We start from the raw sequence: 20,317 nt of genomic DNA on the forward strand, positions 1-20,317 counted from the left end.
AATGTCTTGCATGTTTAAAGTGTGTTTAGGGGAGCCTGGGAGGCTCAGTCCCTTAAGCATCTGACTTCGGCTCAGGTCATGATACTTGAGATTTGTGGGTTTGAGCCCCCATCGGACTCTGTGCTGACAGCTCAGAGCCTGGAGCCTGCTTGGGATTCTGTGTCTCCCTCTCTCTGCACTCTCCCTGGCTCATGGTCTGTCTCTGTCTCTGTCTCTCTCAGAAATAAACATTAAAAAAATTTTTTTAAGTGTCTTTACACATTTAGAAATATATTCTACTGTCAGACACAGTTGGTGTCCTGTACCTTAAGCTTCTTCAAATATAAGATGAAGCCCATGATAAAATATACCATTTGGTCAATTAAATCCATTAATATTAAAGAAAACATAGACAGATACAGATAGATAGATATACAGGAGTGCCTGGCTGGCTTAGTCAGTAAAACATGCAAGATATATACATACATACAGCACAGTGCTTAAATAAAAGGAATTATCATTGTGATTTTCCTGATTTTCTTTTCTCTGTAGTCAGAAACAGACTGTTCTACTAGCTTAGGTCTCAGACATGTGTACCTGGTAAGAATATGAAGGTGAGCAGGGTTGTGTCCTGCACACCTCTTGCCTCCTGCACACAGGCAGGGGCTTCCCTCCTAACTCAGGATGGAGCTGTTCCATCTTCAAGTCCAAAGAGACACACTTTCGGTGACTAGTAGTCAGACTTGTCATCTGAGATCTGACCACCAACTCCAACCTTTTTCATGTTTGTTATTCTAACAATGTGTTTCTAATCATCTGAACTTTTATCCCTACTTACTTTTGACAGGTTATTACCACTTTTGCACCTTTTCTCGTCCTTATTACAGCTTTCATACCTTTCAAGGCTACAGCTGCACCTTGAAAGGGATCAGCTGCTTGCAACATCAGACATAAGATGCTTACAGATAGTTGTAAGAACTGGAATTTGGGGTTCTCAGTTTTGCTGAATTCTTTTTCTGTTGCCCTCATGTCTCAGGTTAGTAAACATTAAAAATATACTCCCATAAGTAGTAATTAAAAGAAAAACGATGAGACTTTAAACTAGGTTTACCTATGAAAGGCTAATTTCCAAAACAGAGGTAGAAAATGGCACATTTTAGCTTAGTTTTCAAAAACTTTTCACCCATGAAAATGGTATGTCAATTTCTGTTTTAAGCTTAAAATTATAAAAGTAATCTACTCATGTAAAGAAAATATAAACACTCTAGAAGGTAGAGTGTAAGTGATAAGTAAAAATCTCCCTCCCCCTGCCCTAGAGTTTAACCTCAACTATACTTGGGTATTTTTGGTGAAGAAATTGCTATGGCTTAAGGACTTTTTAATCTCTAATCCCCATATAAATAAAAAGTGTAAGCAACAAATCTGAGGGTATCTTCACCCACAGGCTGTTCTACTTAAAGCATATGTAGCTTTACAAGGCTGTGAGCAATCAGATCTCTGAGGGGTGCTCATTTGTTTTGCTCCCTGGATTGGGAACACGTTCTGGTAATATTTTTAATTTACTTTTGAAAGAGGAACCAGCAACTTTTTATCTCATTTACACAAGTCTCACCTTTATCCACAAAGATTTGAGGCAGCTCCTAAAACCAGAACCCAGTCCCTAAAATAATAAACCTGAAAAACAGACTCAAGTTTTGGAAAACATAAATAGAAATATAAAATCAAGGCTGAGGAAAATAAGAACAAAAGTACACAGGCTTGAAGAGCCACAGAGATGTAATTATTCTGTACACATCTATAAGTACAAAGTTAATTGGGGAAATTATACCCAATAGTGGAAGACATGAAATCTCAGGTCTCGTCCTGGCCAATGTCCATAAGCTACTATACATTATAGCTATACTGGTCTTACTAAAAGCAAAAAGCAAAAACCCTGTATAGGTTATAAAAAAGGAAGTGACTTCAAAAGACCTACTTAATTGGTTAGGGTTAAGGAAGGTGCATTCTCAAACAATCAGATTAAGCACAACTTGGGGCATGTGCTTCTGGAGGGCATTTTGCAATGTGTAGCAAATATGCTTTAAAATGTACCTAACCTTTGACCCACAACTCCCTTCTGGGCATTCAGCTTAAGGAAAACATCACAGATTTGTGCAAAGCTTTACCTACAATGATACTTGCTACAGTGCTTTAACAGCAAAGTGCTGGCAACAATCTTATGTCCAGTAAAAGGGGACTGGATCGATAAATTGTTGAAGAATGGAGTACTGTGGAGTCATCAAACTGGTGAGGCATAGAATACTGACACCAAGATGGACTGGAAAATATTGAAAAGAGTGACAGTGAGAGTCGACAATGTTATCTCTGCGTTGTGGGATCCCAGGTGACTTTTACTTCCAGTGTGAATCCTCACAGAAATCTTGGAAATTTTCTAGTATCTGAAAAATACAGCTTTAAGAAGCCTCTGAAATTAAAGCCAACACATACACATAAATAAATAAAATATGAATGTGGGAAATGCTGAGAAGTATGATTTGGGGGACTTGTTCTCACGCATGAACAAACCAGGTGGGGGAAAAAGACTCAAATTAAAAGTGTCATTTCCTTTAGAAAGTCCTAGTCTTCAAACCTCCTACTGTAACTCACTGAAATTCTTTTTTAAAAACTAGTCTAGGGACGCCTGGGTGGCTCAGTCAGGTGAGCATTTGACTCTTAATTTCAACTCAGGTCACGATCCCAGGGTCGTGGGATGGAGACCCACATGGGGCTCTGAGCTGAGCATGGAGCTTGCTTAAGATTCTCTTTCCCTCCCTCTGCCCCTCTCCCCTACTTGCATGCTCTCTAAAATAAAAAAATAAAAAGTAAAAACTAGTCTATTGCACCTATAATAGTAAAGTAGGTACATTTTCAAGAAAAGTTACACAAAAACAAAAGTTACTCTCATTAACACTCATAATAACAGGGCACCTGGATGGCTCAGTCAGCTAAGCATCTGACTTTGGCTCAGGTCATGATCTCATGGTTCCTAGGTTCGGGCCCTGCGTCAGGCACTGTGATGACAGCCTGGAGCCTGCTTTGGATTCTGTGTCTCCCTCTCCCTCTCTGCAACCCCCCCCCCCCCCCGCCCCCCGCTCATGCTCTGTTTCTCTCTCAAAAATAAATAGAAAACATTAAAAATTAAAAGAAAAACCCTCAAATTAGCATGAAAATTCAATTAATCATAACTCTGCACCCCCTCTTCCAGCATTCGGAAAGTTTGTTAAAACATGGCTCACCTATGCCCTCAAAACCCCTTATGAAATAAAACTTTTTGATGTGCGCAACTATGATAGTTTTATAGCCTAATAAATTTATGTTTTACTCTACTCAATACCACAGTTGTATGGCCCTCTCTCAGATCCACATTCCCTAGGTCCTCAGTTCTACTTTCTGACATTAAAAATCTCCTAGGGAGTCAGGCTTCTGCTTCAGCTGCAGACATCCAACCCGCAAACTTGGAGCAAATGGTTTTGTTTTGAATTTTAACATTTTATTTGCATACACCCATCAGGGTGGCCAAAATTAAAGGCAAAGAAAATATCAACTGTTGCCAAGGATGAGCTACTGGAACTCTGGTACAACCACTTCGGAAAACTGCTTGGTGGTTTCTACCAATGCTAAATATTCAAATACTTTATAACTCAGCAATTCTACTCCCATGTATATATCCAAGAGAAATGAGGGCCTATGGCCATTAGACATGTATTAGAATGTTCATAGCAGCACTATTCATAATACCCTGGAGTAGTTGGAAAACAATCCAAACACCCCTCAGGAGAATAGATAAATCTTGATACATTCACACAGTGCAATACTACACAGTAAAAAGAATGAACTAATTACAATTACTCCGCCATGGGCATATCTTACAAACACACTGGGTGAAAGAAGACAAAATGGGCTAAACTAATCAGTGCTGTTAGAAGTTAAGGAAGTTATCTTGGAGGGAGCACAGAGGGAAGGGGGCGTGAAAGGGCCTTCAAGGGGGGCTGGGCATGGTCTGCATCTTGATCTGGGTGCTAGTTATACTCATGTGTTCACTTCGTGATGGTTTTATGAGCTATTTACACCAAAGCACACCTTTCAACACATGTATTACAGTTCAACAAAAAGTTTAGGAAATAAAAAATATACCTGCAAATGTCAACAGATAAGTTAAATCAATGTTTATACAACTTTTACAATAATTTTTGCTTTTAAATTACAGAATAAATAGCCATGTGGACTGGTGATAAAACCAAAAATCCAATTTGTTGACATTCCATGCACATTAGGTTTCCCCTGCAGGCCTGCCTGTGGCTCATTACAACAGAAGTGCCAAGCAAGAATTAATGCCCAATACTGGCATAATGTCACAAATTTTAATTCAAAAGCAACCTGAAACTTGTGAATGGCGTCCCCTGGCCAAGGGTCCCAGCCTTCCAAGCTTCATAATAAAGGACACTGCTCTGTCTACATAGCAATAATGTTAATATAGTTCTAAAACCTCCTTCCAATCAGGAAAAATGTTATGACAAAAAAAGACAACCATGGTTTGGCTTTGTATTTTCACTTCACTGGACAAAAAGCTACAATAACAGGCTGTTCAGTTTAATACTGACACCTGGCAACGCTTTCGGCTGCTACCTGGCACCTGATTCTTACTGCCTACTTTTATAGTCATCATGGAGCCAAGAGCAAGCTGTCTGGGCTCCTGCAAATCCCATTTTATCTTCAGCATACCTGAAGAAAGCATTACAGGAACAGATGAAGATATCAAATAGTGTATACAGATAACTACAGCAATAAACACATGAGCTAGACCCATACACCACAGGCCACTCTGGAAGCCAACCAGGTAGGGACTTTCACTTACACGTCCCAATTAAACCCAAGTCCAGAAAATAAAAAACCATTAAACAGACAAAACCTAGTATACACACCTGATAAAAGAACCTCATTTTCTTATTGAACAAATTTTTATTCAAAACAGAGATGATGAGCGGCACCTGGGTGGCTCAGTCAATTAAGCGTCTGACTTGGGCTCAGGGCATGATCTCAAGGTTTGTGGGTTCGAGCCCCACATCGGGCTTTGTGCTGCCAGCTCAGAGCCTGGAGCCTGCTTTGGATTCTGTGTCTCCCTTTCTCTCTGCCCCTCCCCAACTCACGTTCTGTCTCTGTCTCTCAAAAATAAATAAAAAAATTTTTTTTTAAAAACAAAGATGATGAACAAAATGGCAGAAAACTTTGGTGACATCTTAGGTCACCAAATTATGAAAAGGCATTTGATTTGTGCATTTGTTGGCCACTAGAAACTAAACCACTATACCCAAAGGAGAGGAATGGAGGCTGGCTGGGTAAATGGCATGTGGATGCTGGTCACCCCTAGACTGTCAGCCTCAGTTTCTTAACAGTAAACAAAATCCATATCCACCTCGAAGGCTGATGTATACTTAAATGAAACAAATGCTTTATGGAAAGTGTCAAGGGGGGTAGGGGGCCTAGTATAGGTGTTTACTAAGTAAATCAAATAAATGTTCACATAATCAACAAACCCTCATGCCTACTACATGACAAGAAGTGTTCAGAATATAACAAAGCCAAGCGCTTTCCTTTGGGAGCTCACATTTTAGTTAGAGGGGGATGAGAGATAAACGAATAAAATAAATATGTTGTGTAGAATATCCTAAGGTAGTAAGCACTTCATGGGAAAGGTAAAGTTAGGTGGGATTGGGAGATGGATGGTGTTGTCTACAATTTTAAAGAGTGGTTTGAGCAGGCCTCTCTGAACCGGGACATTTAAACAAAGACTTATGTGTCCCTTCCCTCCCACCCTCTTTTTAAGTAACACTTCCCCCCCTTCACTGCTGCTTAGCAAGATTAATGCAGGTATGACACCCCTGGATGACATCACACCCACCCCTCCTCAACTTCCTACCGCTTTAACAGTTCTAACTTCTAGGAAGGTTGTGGTTACTATTAATTAAAGGTTTTTTTTGAAATGTATTTTCTTCCTGGTACCACTAAAGCATGTACTCATCAGAAAATCACACAAAATCACAAGCAAGCACTGAGGGCAAATTATGGGCATACTATGTGGAGAAGGGGAGGGATCTTTGGGAACTCTAATTAGCAACAGTAACCTTGCTTGACATTTTGGGGCTTATTATCATACCATTTGTTTGTGAAGTTGTAAAACACACACCCTCCTGGGATTCAGCATAGGTCTGGAATAATCTTTTGTCTAAGTATACATTTTAGAAAACCCAGTAAATATGTAAGTAAATACTGAAAGATACTTAATACCGCATACAGAGAGTCACACTACTTTATAATCCCCCACTTTCTCTAAAGATTTTATTCCTTTATTCCAAAGCTGGAGAAATTTGAGTATTTAAAAAAAAAAAATCTAAAATCCATACTAGCTGCAAGCCATTAAATCTCATTTGCAGGTGGCTTTTGTAACTGCACCTGGTTAGGTTATGTTTCCATTAGTTAAACACTGTAGATTGTTAGGTAACGTAAAGGAAATCTCTTAAAAAAACAAAAAAACAAAAAAAAAACTAGAATCATCAACACTGCCAGATTTTTACCATATTAAGCTTAAATTGTTTTCAGTTTTGGTCATCAGGGGTGGCGTGGGGAAGAACTCAATGAGGAGGTGGGGCAGGATTGCAGGCTTTCAACCAGACCTGCAAATGTAAAATTTCACTATGCATTTCCACCATAGCCCAAGCATGAGCCAGCAGCATTCCCCTCCTAGACTATATATAAACTTGCTGTCTGGAGCTGTAAATTCTTTTACCACCATTCAACATAAAAAACACGACACCAAAACATTAACGGAAAAATGGGTATTAAAGTCAATCAACAGGGGCACCTGGGTGGCTCAGTCAGTTGGGCATCCAGCTTCAGTTCAGGGCACGATCTCACGGTTGGTGGGTTCGAGCCCCTCATCGGGCTCGGTGCTGGCAGCTCCAAGCCTGGAGCCTGCTTCAGATTCTGTGTCTCCCTCTCTCTCTGCCCCTCCCCAACTCGCACTCTGTCTCTGTCTCTTGAAAATAAATAAATGTTAAAAAAAAAATTTTTTTTTAAGAAAGTCAATCAACAAACATTTGTGAGCTTTCAACGTGTTTTAAGACACTTGGGAATGGAAAGCCATAAGTAACTGGTCTCTGATGTTCAGGGTATTACAACTTTTCAAAGTATGAGAATGATTTACACTGCCTCATGTCTACAAATATGTAGCACCCAAACAATGAAATCCAAACTTCTTGCATCCTGCCCCAGTTCTCTGGGGTTGGCATTTGTGACACTACAACTCACTTGAGCACAGCCCCTCCACTGAGTCGTTGCTAAAAGTGAAAGGAAAAAGTGGGAGAAAAAACAGAGTTACTTCGGAGCATCTGATTGCCTGTCTCAAATTGATCTCTCATCCCAGATTGGAAAGATCTATGTGCCTGTCTTCCTGGAGGCAGGAAGATAGGAACTTGGGTGCTCACGGTGTTTTCGTGCCCCAGTGGACACTCAGACTGCCTGATATCTGCAATGATCCGCATTCCTCAATTGCGCTGGGTTTTTCCTTAACTGACGCTCGCAGGAGTGGCTCCAATCCCGCGGGTCTTAGAGTAAGAATGTTTTATTTACACACCGTCAACACCCCACACTGCCAGCCCCACCACCTTCAGGATCACTTAAATATTAACAATCTCAATACAAATGTAAAACGTTAACATTCAAGTTTCTGCGATTTCTAAAAATTGCCTTGTGTCAAGGAAACAGTTACTACTGAGACCAAAAATGCTGTGTCCACTGCGTCTAGCATAACTTTCTAGAAAATATAATTCACGTTACCTATTTGTGTATTCAGAAGAAGGGAATCAATTATTTTGAACTCAAAAGACAGATGACGACTATATTTTCACTCTTCTTTATTCCTTTCCTATAAAAGTCAATGAACTCCTCTGATTTCAAGAATTCACTCAGACCTTTCAACCCTAGAGACTAAATTTTAGGGCTAAAAAAAAAAAAAAAAAAGTCTATAAAAGTGACCAAAAGGTGGGCCTTAAAAATGGCTACAAATGAATTTAGAGAACTTGAATTTTGAATTAAAACAGAAGTTGTTTGGTAGTCTATTAATAGCCGATGATTAAGCACGTATCTTATTTCAACTGGAATTCTTTTACAAGCACTTAAACGTACTAAACTGGCCGCTAATCCCAAATCTGTGTCTGCTTCTGGGAAAAAAAACGCTTTCATAATAAAGACAAGTTAAGAGCGTGACCGTCAACGCATTCCTTCAGGTAAGGTCCATTTTCATTAGAACCTCGGGGGCGGCCGGGGGGAGGGGTCCTGGGACCCCGGTCGCCTCCCGGGACAATCGCCCAGCGGAATGCGGCGCCGCGCGAGGCAGGGTCCCCGAGCCCGCGGCGCCCCCCGGACGCACCTGGCGCGGCCCGAGCACAGCGCGCCGCTCGCCCACCTCCTCGCAGGCAGGAAAGTGGCGCTGCTCCCGGGCCCCCGAGAGCCCGGGCGCAGCGGCCCCCCAGGGGCGGGACACTCTCCCCTCACCCCCACGTCTGGCTGTGAAACGTGTGGCTAGCAGGGCGTCACAGCGCCGGGAGGGGGAGGGTGTTCCCGCGTCAAGTCCCCTCCTCGCCCCGACCTTTCCCCGGGCGACGACCGCGAGCCGCCGCGGGGCCTCCCCGCTTCCCCGGCCTCGAGCTCCCAGCCCGTGCCTTCCCGGGCCCCGGGCCTCCCGCCCTCGAACGGCGAGGCCCCGGGACCGTCCTGGACCCGCTTACCCGGTAGGTGTTCTCCGTGAGCCGGTTCACCTCCTCCGGCCCCCGCGACATGGCTGCAGCCGCCCGGCGGGGCGACGCGGGACGACGCGGCGGGGCCTCGTGGCCGCCCGACCCTGGGCGGCGGGAGCGCCGGTGCTGCTGAGGGGCCCTCGAAGGTCGGCCGCTGCCACAGCCGTCGGTCCCGCAGTGCCGGCGCGCTCCTCCGCCGCCAAAATGTCAAAAGTTGTAGCGCCGCCGCCGCCGCCGCCGCCCGTGAAGAACTGAGGAGACGCGGCCTGACGCGGCGGGGCGAGGCGAGGCGAGCGGGCCGGGTGGCCCCACCTGAGGCGGGAGGGGTGGGCGGGGCCGGAGTGGGCGGGGCGGCTCCACCTGAGGCGGACGAGTGGAAGGACGGGGAGGAGGCGGGCCGAGCCGGGGGGGCGGGGCAGCGTGGCCTGGGTGGGCGGGGCGGAGGCGAGCTGGGCCGAGAGGGCGGGGCGGCCCCACCTGAAGCGCCGGAGGAGGGGCGGCCACCCTTTGCCTCGTTGCTGCCCGCGAAGAGCTCCCGACTCGCGGCCGCCCGGATCCCGCGAGGCATCGGTACCTCGCGATGCTGTTCTACTTGGACAGAGCCCGCAGGGGGGACGGTGAGGCCCCAAGACCCACGCTTTCCGCGGGCGCCCCTCCGTGCTGTCTCTTGGGTGCTGCGGGAAGGGGGACCCACGTCCCCCAGTTGTATTGATTTCGCTGCTTGACCCCCTTCCTGCGCACCCCTCTCGCTGACCCTAAAGACCTGAGGGATCCCAAGGCAGGGGCTCTCATAGATGGAGGAAGGAGGCTGCCACCTGCAGTTTTGGAAGCTCCTGTTGGATTAGAAACTTAAGGAATGCCAAGATATGGTCGCAGAAACGGCAGTACATTTTTAAACTTTACATCAAGAACGACCTTTAATGTTACATAGCCGTGCTATTCAGGAGATCGTTACTGGATTTAGAGAGCCACGGTGAGCTGAGGTGTTGTGGAGGTAACTCTTCCTTTCAACACTTACAGTGAGCAGGTTTGTGGCTCCTGATGCTCCCTGTCCTCCACCCCAGCTCCAGTCCAGACCCTGAGGATCCAGAACAGTCTTCTTCAGACAGGAGCCACGGCTTAATATCTGAGACATCCTCCCAACAAGGAGGTCTTATTCTGGTTTTCAAAAGCTTCCATTTGGGTGCAATTGCATCTTTTATGAGCTGTTAGGATATGAGGCTTCTAAACCGCTCTTGTGATAAAGTTCAATTGGAAATGTACACAAAGAAGGCACTGTGTGTCCCAGATGAGAACACCAAGAGAATGAAATGTGGCTGGACTTAGAACAGAGACAACCACTTGGACTCTGGGACAATGTTACCGGGTTTTACAAGTTATAAAACATCATGCTTGGGAACCAAAAGATTATGTGTTCTCAGGTGTTGGGGGAAATAACACATCAGCCCTAGGTTTCAGGCAGTGGAAGTGACTGCCTCCTTCCTTAAGAGATCTCTAGCATTTGGTTCATAAGATTTGCCAATTGGGTTTCATTTGCCATATTGAGGTGAACTCATGACCTTATAATTACCATCGTTATGTATTTGGCTCCTCATGTATGTCTGCTGGTTTTCATTTAAACTTGAAAATCCCTGACTTAACTTTGCAGGTCTCCTTTTGTCTTAGAACTAACCTCTGTGCTTTCTGATGAATGGGGTCATTTCACTCTCTGCTGCAGGGCAGTCAGTCAACCGAGGAGCTGGAAAAGAGAGCAGAGGCTTAACCTTTAACACCCCACAGCTCAGCAGTGTAGCTCAGAGTCAGAAAAGACAGAGATTAACAAACCACCTTAAAACTGGCAAGCATCTCAGATGGCCTGATTTGATTGCCAAGGTTGATATTTGATCAAAGGACCAGGTTCATGACTGTATGCAAATCTACAAACAGATATTCTGTTATATTTAACTCTCCTTTATGGAAATAATTTCCTGGTTGGGACCATCCTGCTCCTTTAGAAGTCTTCTTGGTCTGTACAGACATTAAGAATAGTGCCATTCAGCTCTCAGCTTAGTAGTTGGCATATAGATGCCTGGTAGTTGTTTGTTGAACAAGAGTATGAGTATTGATTATCTGCTCCATGCCAGGCGCTCTGCTGGGAGGGGTGGGTGCAGGAACGCAAAATGAACTGCCCTTGACTGAAGCCCTTAATGCATACGCAAGAAGTAGAATTCAAGGAGGACCCTAATGGAAGGTGTAGTCGAGGTACAGTCAAAGGTGCTGTCGGTGTGAAAAGGTGGGAGACCTCTCAAAAGGCCAGTTGTATTAGGCTCTTCAAGTGCGTTTGTTGGTTTCATGCAAACTTGAAACTGAACTTGAAGTTGTACTAAGACTTCCTGACGCTCTGGGCAAGGAAAGTGAAACCCATAGAAAGGAATGACTCAGGAGAAGGTGAGGAGAAGCCACTTGGCCCAACAGTTTTCCATCTGCTGGGAAAGCCCTGCAGCGGCCCTCCCCGAACCCAGAACACGAGTGGCCTGAAGAAGGGTGGGCCCTGCACAGGTCCCGAGGGGCAGGCACCCAAGGTTTCCTCTTTTAACTTTTGCTTGAGTTTAAACAAGTAAAAATCCTGTTTATGTTAACAAAGTTTGTAAGAGGCAATCGCAGATGCCAGCATCACTAAGACTTTGAAAGCCACACTCCTAACAGGCTCTTGTTTTGAGGTTTTACCTTCTTCAGAACTTACTGACAAGGGGCTCTCAGCCTTGCCGGATGCTCCAGGATGCACATGAGAATTCCACTCTGCTTTGCGACACAAGAGGTCTCTGTCGATATGATAGTAGTTTGGGGCAAATTCCCATATGAAATGCCAAGAGGGAGAATGGGGCTTTAAGTATTCCCATTCTGAAAAGGCAATGTGAGTTGGAGACTCGTTGGCTGTTCTGTAACTTTCTCCCTGTCCAAGGTGCGTTGCCTTCTCCAGGGCACCAAGTTCACTTCTGCTATGGAGTTTCTCACAAGCTGTTCCTTCAGCCCAGAATGTGCTTCCCCCACTCACACAGCATTTTCCCATAATTTGGATTTTAGCCTAGATGCAGCCTCAGAGGGGCCTTCCTTAACCCCTCCACCTGCAGACGTTATTTTAGACCCTATCATGGCATGTTCTTTTCTTTAAAAAAATTTTTTTTTAAAATGTTTGTTTATTTTTGACAGAGAGAGAGAGAGAGAGACAGAGCATGAGCAGGGGAGGGGCAGAGAGAGAGGGAGACACAGAATCCGAAGCAGGCTCCAGGCTCCGAGCTGTCAGCACAGAGCCCAATGTGGGGCTTGAACTCACAAACCACGAGATCATGACCTGAGCCCAAGTCGGATGCTCAACCGACTGAGCCACCCAGGCACCCCTTGGCATGTTCTTTTCTAATAGTGCTTATCGCTTGCTATGGTAGGTTGGAGAATGACTCCCCAAGGCTGTCCAAGTCCAAGCTTTGGAAACTGTGAATGTTAACTCACATGGCAACGAGACTCTGCAAATGAGATCAAAGATTTTGAGAGGAGGGGATTATCTGGGATTATCTGGATGGACTGGATGTAGTCACAAAGGTCCATATAAGAGGGACATGGGAGAAGTCAGGGGAAGAGGAGAGGTGATACAGAGGCAGAGCCTGTCATGATGCATTTTGAAGACCAAGGAAGGGGCCACAAGCCAAGGAATAACAAGGAGGTCACTAGGAGCTGGCAAGGCAAGTATACAGACCCTGCCATCGGAGCCTCCAGAAGGAACTACCTCTGCAGACACCTTGATCTCAGCCCTGTGAAACTCATCTCACACTTCTGCCCCAGAACTGTAAAAGAATAAATGCATGTTGTTTTGAGCCACTAAATGCGTAGTAATTTGTTGGAAACTAATACACTAGCTAAACTTCTCCTTGTTCATTTCTCTATTGATTGTCTCTTTCCACTCCATTCTCCCATTAGAATGCAAATATCACGAGGGCAGGGCTGACTCCTGTCTGGTTCTCTGCAGGTGGCTCAGTGCCTGGCACACAGTAGGTGCTCAAGAACTGTTCTAAGAAAATACATTTATGAGGTAGTCAAGAGGCTCTTTATTTCACAAAAAGCAACTATGTCAGGGGTTTGCTTTTCCAGCTTTCAAAAAACGATAAAATAGACTGCAAAACAGATGATGGGTCTGAAGTCCTTGGTGAGAATATACAGATATTAGATTCAATTCACCAAATACCAAAAGGTAACAAAGCATTGGCATAAACAAATTTTGAGAAAAATTCCTGAACTTTTTGCAATGTGCAGTGCATGGCAGACATCCAGTCACTGTTGTATGGACAATCTGAGAATGTTAGCACTCAAGAAAAGTTAAATACTCATTCTATTTATGAAAACACTAGGGACACCTGGGTGGCTTCGTTGGTTAAGCCTCCGACTTTGGTTCAGGTCATAATTTCTCAGTTTGTGTGTTTGACCCCTGTGTCAGGCTCTGTGCTGACAGCTCAGAGCCTGGTGCCTGCTTCGGATTCTGTGTCTCCTTCTCTCTCTGCCCCTCCCCTGCGCACACTCTGTCTCTCAAAAATAAATAAACGTTAAAAAAAAAAACACTAAATAATGGCTCTAAAGTATAGTGGCTTATTAACCTTTCATGTAAGTCCTTCTAAGAATAAGAGTTAAATGCAAAATACATTAATATATTTTAAATGCTATATGACCATGAAGCTTTCAATGATTCCATAAAATACATGTGAAAGCCAATTTTGTCACTTCAATGGCATTTGAACCACTTCTGCTTTTCAACTTTGCTCAATTTTTTCAACTTTGTTCAAATTTAAGAAAGCTCAAATCTTAATCCATCTTCTCTACTGTTCCTGAATTACTAACAAGTACCGTGAAAATGTTGTTTTGTAGTATTGACATGCTATTCAGAACCGACATTTTAATAGTTTGTTGTTTGTATCTTATGCCAACGAACACTTAATTTTTTAATGAAATCAGAGCTGGAGTTTTGAAAGGGCTCTCTCTACTGACTGATAGTTTACCTGGGTATAGAAATCAGACTTCTCTTTGATATTTTGCACGTCTTTATCTTACTGTGTTGCATTTTGGATAATTTTTCCAGAATCATCCTCTGCATCACTCATTCTTTCTTTGGCTGTGTCAAATTCCTGTGTAATTAATCTGCCCATTGAGTTTTAAATTTCAATATTTTTTTATTTCTATAATTCTACTTGGTTCTCTTTCACCTATCACTTTCTGTTAAAAAAAAACAGCTTTATTGGGCTATAATTCACATACCATACAATGTATCTATTTAAAATGTACAATTTAATGGTCTTTAGGTTATTCGTGAAGTTGGGCATTCAATTTTAGAACATTTTCATCACCCCAAAAGCAATCCTGTAATGATTAGCTGTTAGTCTTCATCTTCCTTCAACCCTGTCTCCTAGTCCTATACAACCACTAGAGCCACTTTCTGTCTCTGTAGATTTGTCTACTCTGAACATTTCATACAAATGGGATCATAGAATGTGTGGTCTTTTGTGATTGGTTTCTTTCATTTAGTATAGTGCTTTCAAGATTCATCCATGTTGTAGTATGTATCAGGACTGAGTTCCTTTTAGTTGCTGGATAATATTCCAATATTTCATCATATACCACTTTTGCTTATCCATTCATCCATCAGTGGACATCTGGATTATTTCTACTTTTTGGGTTTTGTGACGAATACTGCTGTGAACATTTGTATGTAAGTTTCTATGTTTCTTAGGTACACATCTGAGAGTGCGTTTGCAGGGTCCTTCCATGCTGAACAGTTTTGAGAACTGCCAAATGGTTTTTCAAAGTGGCTGCATCATTTTACACTTCCACCAGCAATGTATGAGGGTTCCAATTTCCCCACATCTTTGTCAACATTTGTTGTCCATTTTTCTTAGGCTCTCCTCCTGGGTGTAAATTGCTATCTTGTGGTTTTGATTTGCATTCTCTAATGGCTAATGATGTTGAGTATCTTTTCATGCACTTAATTGCATATCATCTTTGGAGACTGTCTATTCAGATCTTTGACCCATTTTCAAATTGTGTTATTTTATCTTCTGATTATTGAGTTGCCAGTGTTCTTCATGTATTCTGGATGTGAGTCTCTTACATACGACTTACAAATATTTTCTCCCATTCTGTAGGTTGTCCTTTCACCTCCGTGATGGTGTCCTTTGAAGCACACACATACAAATTTTTTAACGTTTATTTATTTTGAGAGAGAGAGAGGTGCATGTGTGCACATAAGCGGGGTGGCAGGGGCAGAGAGAGAGGAAAGAGAGAATCCTGTGCTTACAGTGCAGAACCCAGCGTGGGGCTCAATTGCACAAACTGTGAGACCATGTCCTGAACTAAATCTGCACCATGTCCAGATGCTTAACCAACTGAGCCACCCAGGCACCCCTGAAAAATTTAATTTTAAATCCAATTTATCTAAATTTTTTTCTGTTGTTGCTTGTGATTTTGGTGTCATATAAGAAACCATTGCCTAACGCAAGGTCATCCTATGTGTTCATCTAAGAGTTCTATAGTTTTACATTTAGATCTACATTTCAAGTTAACTTTTGGATATAGTGTAAGAAAGGGGCTCAACCTCATCCTTTAGCTTGTGGATATCCAGTTGTCCCAGCATCATTTGTTCAAAAGATCATTCTTTACCTCATTGAGTCGTCTTGGTGCCCTTGTCAAAAATTAATTGGCCATAAATGTAAGGGTTTATCTCTGGACTTTCCATTCTATTCAGTTGATCTATACGCCTATCCTACCACAACAATGCTATACTGTCTTGATTCCTGTAGCTCTGCATTAAGTCTTGAAATTGGAAACTGTGAGTCCTCCAACTTTGTCTTCTTCAGATTGTTTTTGGCTACTCTGAGTGCCTTGTATTTCATATCAATTTTAGTATTTGCCTGTTAATTTATGCAGGAAAAGGATCTGGGATTTTGATATGGTCTTATTGGATCTGTAGATCAATTTGGGAAGTATTACTACCTTAACAATGTTAAGTCTTCTGATCCATGAATATAGAATGTCCGCCCATTTATCTAGGTCTTTTATTTCTTCAAACAGTGATTTGTGCTTTACAAAGTACAAGTTTTACACTTCTTTTGTTAAATTTATTCCTAAGTATTTTTGATGCTAATGTAAATTGAACGGTTTTCTTATTTTCATTTTCAGATTGCTCGTTGAGAATGTACAGAAATATAATTGATTTTTATGTATTTATCTGGTAACCTTGTTATCAGATTGAGGAAATTCCCTTCTATTCCTAGTTTGTCAAGTGTATTGTAATGAAAGTGTTAATTTTTTTCCCAATGCTTTTTCTGTGTCTTGTGAGATGATCATGGGTTTTTTGGTCCTTTGTTCTGTCGATTCGGTGTATTACAATGATTGAACTTTTGTATTTTGTATCACCCTTGCATTCCTGGGATACATTCCCCTTAGTCATGGTGTATAATCCTTTTTATTATTGCTGGATTCAGTTTGCTAGTATTTTATTGATGAGTCTTACATTTGTATCATAAGGGACATTGATGTGTTGTTTTCTTGTGATGTCTTTGACTGATTTTGATATTAGGGCAATACTGATCCTATAGAAGGAATTGGGAAATGTTCCCTCATCTTCTGTTCTTTGGAAGGGTTTATGAAGAATTGGTATTTATTTTTCCTTGAATGTTTGGTAGCATTCACCAGGGAAGCCACCTAGATCTGAACTTTGCTTTGTGGGCAGTTCTAAAACCATGAATCTAATCTCTTTTTATAGGGTCTTTCTGTTTCTTTTTCAGATGTTATTTCCTTATGGTTTCTATTCCTTCTTCTCTGTAATCACTTGCAATATTATTTTATAGTTTCTCCCAGATAGTTCTGTGTCATTTCTGTTTGTTTGTTTTACTTTGTCTGGTTTGGTTATTTATTGTTTCGTTTAGCCATGGTTGTGTTTGCTGTGCATGCTCTCTCATGGCGAATCACAACTTTCTTTATCCGTTTTGGGAATTTGTTGTTGTTGTTTTCGTCCAAGGTTTATTGACGATATCGCAGCACAGCAGAAGGAGTCACGTGGTGTCCTGGAGTTCATGCCAACTGTAGGCTGTGTGACCTGCAGGCTGGACAGACTGCCAAAGTCCAAGAGCTTCAACATTTCCTCAGTGTCAGGATCTACTTCATTGATCTCCTGATCCAGGACTGAGACCTCAGGAACATAATGATCTCTCCTTTCTCTCTCTTCCTTCTGCAACTTAATGGAGATCCCACTTACCGGGCCTCTCTGAATCTGCTTCATCTGTTGAGTGACATCAACTGCTATCTCACTATAGAGATTCTTGCTGGCAATAGCGGTGGTCTCCTTGCACACGCACTTATTGGCGTGGGAGTCATTGCCTAGGCATGTGTAGTACTTCTCAGTGATGACCCGGGCCACCTTCTTCACGGTGTTGGTGCGAACGTGGCCCACGTTGGTGGATCTGGTAATTATTATGAGGTCATCTTGCGTGGTGATCCACTTTGTCTGGAAAAACCCCACGTGGCCTGGGTTATAAAGTGTTCCTCCAGGAAAGCTTTGCATTTGTTCCTGCCAGGCCCTCCAAGAAGATTACCAAGGGAGGGTATAAAATTCAGACTCTGCCCCTGCCCCGTGTCATAGGTTTGGTGGGTTAATTTCTCTTAGGATACTATTTTCTTCTACTAAACCCCCCAATGAAGCCAAATTCCTCTGTCCTCTCCCTGGGCCGGAAAGTACCTTCTAGCACCTCTCTTACTGGCATGCAGTCTTCTGAGGATCCCATCTGTGTGAATGGGTCTTACTGTCTACTCGCCGTCTTGTACAGGTCCCAAGTCCCTATACAGGTAGAACTTCTATAATATTGGAAACATCGGACCATTTGGGCCAGTTTTCAGCTCTAACACTCCCCTCCACACCCATAAGGGCTGCTATATCATCTGTCCTGGGCGCTTGGTTTTCTTCCCTTTGTGTTTTTGGCATCTGTTGTTGCCTTCTCCCCGCCCCTCGCCCGACCCCCCAAAACTCGGCTGCGTGTTAAAATATTTTTGTTACATTTTATATGTCATTTCAAGTATTTGTAACTGGAGGAATTCTGGGTTGTACAGTCTGCCAGAAGCCTGAAAGGGCCTTTGTAGTCTCCCTTTGAGGCTGCTTCTGGGGTGATAAGCACTGGGCTAGGAGGCCAAGGATCACATTCCCTTTATCAGTATGTAGGACCGGGCAAGGCATTTTCCACTTCTTGGTCTGTTTTTTCACGTCCCGATTAGGGTGGTTGGTCCTCAGATTACTCTCAGTTCTAAAATTCTCTGATTTTTTTTTCTTTTTTTTAAAGTCCTGTCCACAGCACTTATTCTGAAGTCTTATTCTCCAGGTGCAGATTGGCCTCTGTGAGGAGAGGCTATTTGCCCGAAGCCAAGATAACCCGAACATTCTTTACTTTTCCCAGGGCGGAAAGGAAGAGACACTCGTCTGTTGTCCCAAAAACCCCTCAGTGCCTTGGCTTCGCGGGGAAATGTTTGCCTTTGTGCAAGTGGATCGGCCTGGCCTCTCTTCATTTGCCTTGTCTTTTATTTTTCCAAGGAAAAAATATCAGCAGAGAAAGTTCCAGACTTTCTCTTCCCATGCAGCCTTGTTTTCTGTATTTAGCAAATGCCAAACATCGACCATGTCTGCAAATTTCCTCTCGGTAAGACTTAAATTCTTGCACAGCGTGCCCAACATTTTATCTCGATAGACAAGCGCAGTAAGGTCTGGAACAATTTTACCTTTAGTTGGGGCTTTTTCTTGGAGGAAAGACTTGGGAAAAGATACTCTGAAGTGCTTTGACAGGGATCTGTTGAACCAGATAGACAATTCTCCTGTCCTTTCCCCTGTTGCTGCGGCCATAGTAACGAAGCCAGAAGGCAAACAGGATTGTCAAGCAATTCCCCAAAATGAACAGCAGGGGGTGCTGAGGGGGTGGAACAGAAGGGAATATCTTTCCAGCTAGGACAGTTTGTCTTTGGACGCTTTCTTTCAGGGAGAGCAAAGGCTTGTCTCGGATGAACTTTTTGTCTGCATCTCCATCTGATTACACACCCATGTTTGTGTCCACGTGCCTTCCAGCTGCCACCTCACCACTCGGGCCCCTTCAACCCCGGGCCCTGGGCATTTCTAGTGAATTTGTTTCCAGAACAGCTCAGACCGTCTGTAACCTTTCTCTTGGTCCATCAGTGTCCCACCACTCTGACTCTGAGTTTTCATGGATCCAAGAGAGCAATAAATGATGAAGGAATGCAACCGTTTCGCTAAAAGGGGAAGTATTAGCCCCGAGGATCTTGAAATTCAGCATAAAATGAAAATTTCCATTAGGCAAATGCGTGCAATTATAAATAATTAAGCAAAAACCTTGACTAGTCATTACGTGTTTCTTTAAAAATGTCCCTAACATTGACATTGACCAAGAAGCAAAAGAAGGCTTAAGAATCAATGGGAACTTTGCTGAGTCCAAAAGGCAGATTTTGCCACTTAAGCCAGTTTGTAATGTCCCATTAGTATCTGATCGCTATAAAACTTTAAGCATGCGTTTGGCTATGATGTCAGGCAGTACTCTGGGCCCAGAAGTAGCAGTCACAAATCCATGGTGGAAAGAGCTTCACTATTTTAATGCTCTCAAAGGATGCACTCACCCAATTAAAATCATACATCCCATGCATTATCTGTTGTATTTAGAGATATTTAAAGGCTGCAGTTACTGTAGCCTTGGTAAAACAACAAGCAGGCGTATGACATCAGATACTCCACCCCCTTTTTCTGTTATAGGGTGTATTGAGCAAGAAGCTTGAATTTCTGGTCTCTCTTGCAATGGGGAGTGACAAAATAGACAACGTTCTGGCCAAAGAGACAAAGGAAATGAACAAAGGTCTACTGAGAAGGTAAAAGGCAAAATAGTTGGGGCTTGGGCAATTGTTTGCTTGACCCCTTAATAACTTCCTAGAAAGCAGATGTGATGTTCATGCAAGCCATCTTGTGAGCTCCAAGCAACGAATGAGACTGGGTGTCAACAAATTGAGCTTGGTGTGTGGAAAGAGAGAGAAGGGGTCCCTGACAGCATGTGAGCCCTGAGTTTTCTGTTCTTTACAGCTGAAAGCATCCCTAAGTGACATATTGTAATTAAAATGTGGGAAAATTAGGGGTACGTGAGTGGCTCGGTCAGTTAAGCATCCGACTTGGGCTCGGGTCATGATCTCGCGGTTCATGAGTTTGAGCCCCGCGTCGGACTCTGCTGGCAGCGTGGAGCCTGGAGCCGGCTTCAGATTCTGCGTCTCCCTCTCTCTCTGCCCCTCCCCTGCCCCTGCTGACACTCTGTCTTTCCTTCTCTCTCAAAAATAAATAAATGCTAAAAACAATTTTAAAAAATAATATAAAAGTTGGGAAAATTTGTGATTGTGTTGAAGTCAACATATGCAAACATAACGAATCTTCACACGAAAAATCCAAAAGATGAGAAAGC

At 43.2% G+C, this 20,317-nt stretch overlaps 1 protein-coding gene, 1 long non-coding RNA gene and 1 pseudogene across 4 annotated transcripts in view; 1 reads left to right on the top strand and 2 right to left on the bottom strand.

Moving 5' to 3' along the window:
- Positions 1 to 9,129, bottom strand: part of BAIAP2L1 (BAR/IMD domain containing adaptor protein 2 like 1) — a 94,548-nt gene extending 85,419 nt beyond the window's left edge. For both annotated transcript variants that reach the window (XM_086691237.1, XM_086691236.1), the window contains exon 1: positions 8,802 to 9,129. In XM_086691237.1, coding sequence (XP_086547363.1) covers positions 8,802 to 8,852 — 51 coding nt within the window. In that variant the 5' untranslated portion in view covers positions 8,853 to 9,129. The remainder of the gene's footprint in view (positions 1 to 8,801) is intronic.
- Positions 8,210 to 20,246, top strand: LOC147572900 (uncharacterized). Of its 2 annotated transcripts, none has more exons than XR_015245231.1 (3): positions 8,210 to 8,804; positions 18,272 to 18,511; positions 19,627 to 20,246. It is a non-coding gene; the product is annotated as an uncharacterized LOC147572900 (long non-coding RNA). The 2 variants fall into 2 exon arrangements; XR_015245232.1 differs by lacking the exon at positions 8,210 to 8,804 and adding an exon at positions 9,285 to 9,427.
- LOC112859947 (small ribosomal subunit protein eS17 pseudogene) lies at positions 16,373 to 17,388 on the bottom strand (annotated as a pseudogene).
- Positions 20,247 to 20,317: the final 71 nt, after the last annotated feature.

Source organism: Puma concolor, chromosome E3 (genome assembly GCF_028749965.1).
Source record: "Puma concolor isolate L17-30 chromosome E3, mPumCon1.1.hap2, whole genome shotgun sequence".
Lineage (NCBI taxonomy): Eukaryota > Metazoa > Chordata > Mammalia > Carnivora > Felidae > Puma > Puma concolor.